Source organism: Phaseolus vulgaris, chromosome 1, assembly GCF_051622355.1.
Source record: "Phaseolus vulgaris cultivar YP4 chromosome 1, ASM5162235v1, whole genome shotgun sequence".
Classification (NCBI taxonomy): Eukaryota; Viridiplantae; Streptophyta; class Magnoliopsida; order Fabales; family Fabaceae; genus Phaseolus; species Phaseolus vulgaris.
In genome coordinates, this window is record NC_143498.1 from 39,271,018 (window position 1) to 39,278,099 (window position 7,082).

A 7,082-nucleotide genomic window follows, 5' to 3' on the forward strand; every position below is an offset into this window, starting at 1 on the left:
TCATAGCACATATTGATTTTGTTCCTTGGTGAGACATTTCAGGAGCGGCGTTGAGTATCCCTTTCGATACAAGTCCTGAGCGATCATTGAGCAGTGGTGGCTTTGCTTTTTGGTAGAGGCGAGGCAAGATAATGCGTCCGCCAATTTATTGTCCTGTCGGCGTATGTGTTCGACAACGGCCTTATCAAACTTAGTAATTGAGTTCCTGACTGTATGATAGTAGCGTTGGAGTAAGGGGTTCTTCACCTCAAAAGCGCCTTTAATCTGGCCGACAACAAACTGTGAGTCACTCTTGCATGTAACTTCACGCGCGTTGAGGTCGTGTGCAAGGTTGAGGCCGGCCAGTATGGCTTCATATTCGGCCTGGTTGTTTGTTTCTTTAAACGCAAACTGCAGCGCTTGTTCAACCAGTAGGTCGCTTGGTCCTTCTAAGATGATCCCTGCACCGCAAGCATTTTTGTTGGACGATCCATCCACGTAAAGTGTCCATTCGGTCAAGCCGTCGGGGTGCAGCGTTAGCTCCGCCGAGAAGTTCGCCAAACATTGGAATTTGATGGCACCTCTCGGTTCGTACCGAATGTCAAATTCTGATAGTTCGACCAACCATCATATCATTCGCCCTGCAAGATCGAGTTTAGACAGTAATTTATATATGGGATAGTTGGTCTTTACCGTGATGGGGTGATTCTGGAAGTATGGTCGCATCCCCTTGACGGTCAGAACCAGCACCATCGCCACCTTTTCTATCATCTAGTACTCTTGTTTCGGCTACATGGAGCATGCGACTGACAAAGTACAATGGGCATTCCTTGTTGTCGATATCTTGGACCAAGGCAGAGTTGACCGCCTCTTCCGATACAGCTGGGTACACTACAATCGGAAGATTGGGTCTTGGTTTCTGGATGACGCTCGGGGATGGCAAAAATTCTTTGAGCTGGCCGAAGATACCTTCACATGTTTCATTCCAGCTGAACTTTGATGTTTTTCGAAGCATTTGCGCCATGGGTCTAATTCGTTCGGCTAGCCGAGGGACGAATCTAGACAGTGTTGTAAACCAACCGAGCAGCTATTGAACTTCCTTCAAATTCTTCCGGCTCCTCATCTCGGTTATCACCTTGCATTTGTCGGGATTGGCCTCAATTCCCCTGTGAGTCAGCATAAATCCCAGAAATTTGCCCCCCTCAACCCCGAACGCGCACTTCTCGGGATTGAGGCACATGTTGCTCCTCCGAAGAGCATCGAAGACTTCCTACAAGTCTTTAATGTGTTGGCCGCATGAGTCAAATTTGACAACAATGTCGTCCACGTAGACCTCCACACTTCTGCTAATCATTCCCTTGAAAATTTTGTCCATCAACCGCTGGTAGGTGGCCCTTGTATTCTTCAGGCCGAACGACATTACCTCGTAGAAGTAGTTTGCACCGTCGGTCGTGAAGGTTGTTTTCTCCTTGTTCCTTGGGTGCATGCTTATCTGGTTGTAACCAAAATAAGCGTCCAAGAAGCTCAATACCTTGTGCCCGACCGCTCCATCAACGAGTCGGTCGATGTTGGGTAGAGGGTATGAGTCTTTTGGGCATGCCTTGTTCAGATCTTTGTAGTCGACGCACATTCGCCACTTGTCGTTCGACTTCGTAACCATCACCACGTTGACTAGCCAGGTTGAGTACCGGGCCTCTCGGATGAACCGACCTTGAGGAGTTTCTCGGCCTCGACCATGGTTTCTCTTTGCCATGGTTTCTCTTCTTCTGTGCGAAAGAGTCAGTGGTCGTTCAAGCGAAGAGTTCAGCATTTTTCTTTAAGGCTTGGTGGATGAGTTCGGCATCAACAGTTGCCATTGCTGTGACAATACTCGTGTACCGCTCCTCATCAATGAGCGAGACGTGGCGTAGCTCCAATTCAAGAGGATTGGAACACTGCCACTGATGACAGAGAAACCTACCTATACATGCTCAAGACGCCATAGTCTCTAGTGTAGAATAGCATTTAAATTATTATCAAAATTAGTATAGGAAATTTCTTTTGTAATTTTTCTAAAAAGAAGATTGGTACCTAAAATACCAACCTAAGTTTAATTAGAGTTTCCAAAACTTCTAATTAAACTTAGGCTGGTCCAAAGCTAGCCCAATTGGAGCGCAAGTTCTAGAATCATTGCACATTCTAGATTCAAGAACATGCTTTCCATGTGCTTCAATTCTAGGTGCCAAATTCAAATAGGATAGTTTGAATTTCCCTCTCTTTTACCTTGATGTAAACCGGCCTCCCTTGCTATTTAAGGAGTGGCTTGGCTCATGATTTTACAAGATTAATCTAATAGTGAATTGCTGTCAATTTTGTGTCAATCTCACTACTTGTCTCCTACCTCTCTAGGATAGACAATTGATCTTCAAACTTTCATTCTACCAAAGTGAGATGGCCTCACCACTCACACTTCATACCTAACCTTCACCTCCAAGGCAACCATCATCTCCTAGGAGAGCCTTGTTCATGCACATCCACCGAGCTTCCGCAAAATTCCACCAACAATTCTCCAAGAATGAAGGCACTCTGATAAGTGCCAATGTGTAGTTTTTATCATTGAGAAAATTGAACACTTTGGAACTTAATTGTTGCTTAATGTAAGAAAATTACCCTAATCTGAGAATTATTGAATCTGATTATATATTTTGAACCAAGAAACAAATGAAGAAATTTAATCTCAATTTTTGTGTAAATTGCAGATGAATATGAAGCATTGAAAGAATTATTCAAGCTGGCATTGAAAGAAAGAAAGTAAAAACTTAATTGGATCACACTCTTCCATCATTTGGTATCTAAAGCCATGGTCTTCAAGAGATAAGTGCCTTATCTTGCTTTTATTTTTTGTGTTCATTTCAATTTCTTGTTGTTCTTCATGAATTCTTGATTGTCCTTGTTGTTTTGAGTTTTGTTTTTGTGTTAGATGCTGCTTTGGTTCAATCCAATCGGTGAAATCATGTTCAATTTGATCTTGAGCTTATATTTTGCAAATTTTATGTAGGATTCATTTGTGTTGTGTTAAATTGTTTTGTTTTTGTAGGATTTGAGTATTTCTTTGTGATTCAGTTGGTGCAAACTGCTTTGCTTCTTGAGTCTTTTGATTTTATGAATCTATACATGTTATGTCAAGTCATGTGTTTCCAAGAAATTGTCATCAAATCCTAGTAGTACTTGAATTGATTTGGTTTCTTAATTTGTTTTGAGTCCAGTTTTAATCTGAATTGTTTTTTATCCTTTGGTGCATTTTTTCTTTTATATTTGAGTTCATATTTGTGTGATAGATCCATACAAATTCTTATACATCAATTCCATTGTGTTTTCTTGAAGTTTTTTCAAACTGTTTTTTATTCCAGAATTAGGATTCCTCTGTTTTAATTATGTGCTGACTGTTTTTACTTATCAAATTAAAATTAGTTGGAGAAAAATTGTGAAATTCTGTATTTACACAGGTTGATGTGTTAAAAAAAAGAAAAGAAGAAGTAAGTCAAAATTCAAAATAGAAAAAAAATGATAAATCAAATGAAAAAAGTGTGCATTCTGGCGCGAACAAAGACGGTAATTTGACAACAAAATTAAAAAATTTATCACAATTAATTGGTGCATTGTTTTGGTGTGATTCTAGTGCCAAAATTTTGCTAAGATCCTGAACTGCTTGTGGTTTAAATTTCAAATTCAAATTTCAAATATACAGCTCAACATAAATATTTTAAGTCACGCATTTTGTGCCTCAAATTTCCAGGAGTACTGTTTTGGTTTTCTTAATCAATTCTAGTGTCATTCCTTAGGTTCAATTTGTGTGCCACCTTTTATTGAGTGCTTTATTTGCTTGCTTGTCAAATTTATTCAATACTCTTTCAAGTTGTGTCATACAATTACAACATTTGTTGTTGTCCTATTTCTAAATTGAATTGTTCTTTGCTTTAAATTTGTTGACCTCTAATTGTTGGTGAATGAATTTCGAAGTGGTGCTTGTTAAGTTTGGAATTAACCTTTGTGGTGAGTCCATTCCTACTTAGTAGGTACTGTTTTGAAGATTTAAATTGACTAACCTTAAGAGGTTAAGCAAGGGGCTGCAGTAAGTGAAATTACAAAACATACAAAGTGTGAGTTACGACAAGAAGGAGTACTAAGAGCAAAGAAGTGCATAATATAGGAAATCTGAATTTTATTTTTTTGTAATTAAATTTCTATTGTATTTCTTTTGAATTGTAATTACATTAAACTTTGATTAATTAGTGGAATAATTACGCATTAGACGGTGAGTGTGTCTTCAATGGCTCTAAGTGTCTAGAAGTCTCACCTTAGGTTACACCTAGTTTTACAAGCTTTCTAGCTAGTAGATTTAAATTGTGTTTAGCTAATTGCTATGCATTGTTTACTTGTTTTGTTTGTTTAATTGCTTTGCATTGTTTTCTTTGCATAAAAATTGTGTTTTTCATTCCTAATTGTGATCTAAGTAAATTACTTAGAAAAAGGTTTGTGAAAAGTCTTGAGGGTAGATTTTGGCAAGGAAAGACTTGGTACTTAAGAGATCCTAGTGATTCACCTCTCTTTCCTGGAAAGCTACCTTCATTACTCTCCTTATCTTTTTTGGGGTAAAATACTTATAACCCAAAACTTTAACCATGTCTTCTAATTCTCTAATTCTAATGAAAGTGAGGGAACATCTATCAAATCTCTTTTGGAAAAAATAGCACAAGATGTTCAAGCACTTTCATATAAACAATTGCAACATGAGACCCAACTCAAAGAAAAGGATGCTCAATTTTCTTTGATACAAGATGAGTGGAAGATGGTTAAAGAAAGAGATGAATACACCAAATCTAAAAAGAGTTCACATGCATCTAACTCTAAGGGTAATGAATCATATGGGGAACAAAGTCTTAAAATTAATGAGTACCACCAACCACCCCCTAGAAGAGTTAGAAAGGAAAAAAAAGAAAGCGTGAGAGGTTAGGGTAGATCTACTTCATTTCCATGGAAAAGAAAATGTAGAAATCTATCTAGATTGGGAGATGAAAGTGAGTGAAGAAAACAAAGTACCCTTAGCTACTTTAAGTTTTCAAGCAATGTTATGTATTAGTGGATGACCCTTGAGAGAGATAGGCGTCTTCACAAAGACCCTCCCATAGAATATTGGAATGATCTTAGGGGAGCCTTAAGACGCCGCCATATCCCCTCCTACTATAATAGGGAGTTAATGGACAAGCTCCAAATATAACAACAAAAGACCATGAGTGTAGAGGAATATAGGCAGAAAATGGAACTATACATGATGAGAGCCTCCATTAGGGAATCTGAATCCACTACCATAGCAAGATTCCTAAGTGGGCTTAATCTTGAGATTAGAGATAGAGTTTAACTATTACCCTACCAAGACTTGAATGATTTAGTTCAATTGTGTATCAAGGTTGAATAACAAAATTTGAGGAAAACTTCAAGTCGTAGGGAAGGTTCATACCCTAATTCTTATCCAAGAAGAGAGTTAAAAGGAAGGAAAGTGTACCTAAGGAAAAACCAAGAGAAACTCCCAAAAGTATAGGAAAAGATATGCTCACTCCACCTATCCGTGCTAGGGATGTCAAGTTCTTTAAATGTTATGGAAGAGGTCATGTACAAGCTCAATGCCCAAACCAAAGAACTTTGTTTTTAAGAGGGGTAGATGAGTATAGTAGTTGTGATGACGAACCTAGTGGGAAAGAAGAGGAGAACAATGAGAGAGTATATTCATGTGAGGGGGAATTGATGATGATTATAAGAACCCTCAACAACCAAACTAGCGTGAACCTAGAAACACAAAGAGAGAACATCTTTCATACAAGATGCAAGGTTTTAGAAAATATATGTTCTCTCATTGTGGATAGTGGCTCTTGCTGCAATTGTTGTAGCGCTAAGATGGTTGAAAAGTTAAATCTACAATTAGTCCCTCATCCAAAACCTTACAAACTTCAATGGAACAATGAAGATGGGGAACTAACTGTAGACAAGCAAGTGAAAGTCGAGTTTTCTGTGGGTAACTACAAAGATAACGTTTTATGTGATGTAGTTCCCATGGAAGCTTGTCACATCTTATTGGGTAGACCTTGGCAATTTGACAAGAAAACCATGCACAATGGTCTAACCAACGAGATTACCTTCACCCATAATGAAAAGAAGTTTATACTCAATCCTTTATCACATTCACAAGTGGTAAAAGATCAAGTGCAAATGAAACAAAAAAAGGGTGAAGAGAAAAAAAAATCAAATTAGAAAAACAAAAAGCCCTTAGGGAGCAAAAAGTGTGGGAGAAGAGTGTTCTTTCCCACAAGATCATTCAACAAGATGAAAAATTTCAAAATATCTTTGAAAATATGCTTCAAAAGAGCTTAAGCCCTTGTGTTGTACCTGTCTTGTTGGTACCAAAAAAAGATGGCAAGTGGAGGATGTGTTGTGATTGTAGAGACATCAATAACATCACCATCAAGTATAGGCATCCAATCCCAAGACTAGACGAATGCTTGATGAGTTGCATGGGTCCATCATATTTTCCAAAATTGATCTTAAAAGTGGATATCACGAAATTCGAATCAAAGAGGGTGATGAGTGGAAAACTGCTTTTAAAACCAAATTTGGACTATATGAGTGGTTGGTGATGCCTTTTGGTCTTACTAATGCACCTAGCACCTTCATGAGGCTCATGAATCATGTCTTAAGGGATTGTATAGGTAAATATGTAATAGTTTATTTTGATGATATCTTAGTATATGGTCAAAGCCTAGAAGACCACCTAAGACACCTTAAGGAAGTTCTCTTAGTGCTTAGAGTTAATAGTTTGTTTGCTAATAGTGATAAATGTACTTTTTGTGTTGATAGTGTAGTGTTTTTGGGTTTTGTAGTTAACAAAAATGGGGTACATGTTGACCCCGAGAAAATCAAAGCCATCCAAGAATAGCCAACACCACAAAATGTAGAAGATGTTAGGAGCTTTCATGGTCTGGCAAGCTTTTATAAACGTTTTGTGCCTAACTTCTCAAGTCTAGCTTCACCACTCAATGATTTAATGAAGAAGGACACTCCATTTTGTTGGA

At 38.1% G+C, this 7,082-nt stretch overlaps 1 protein-coding gene across 1 annotated transcript; it reads right to left on the reverse strand.

Annotated features, from left to right (window-relative positions):
• On the reverse strand, nucleotides 1-1,003 carry LOC137815953 (uncharacterized). Its single transcript, XM_068619061.2, has 2 exons — nucleotides 673-1,003; nucleotides 1-587 (listed from the first exon to the last, which is right to left on the reverse strand). Exons 1-2 carry the CDS (start codon nucleotides 1,001-1,003, stop codon nucleotides 1-3), a joined length of 918 nt encoding a protein of 305 aa, XP_068475162.2.
• Between the last annotated feature and the right edge of the window lie 6,079 nt (nucleotides 1,004-7,082).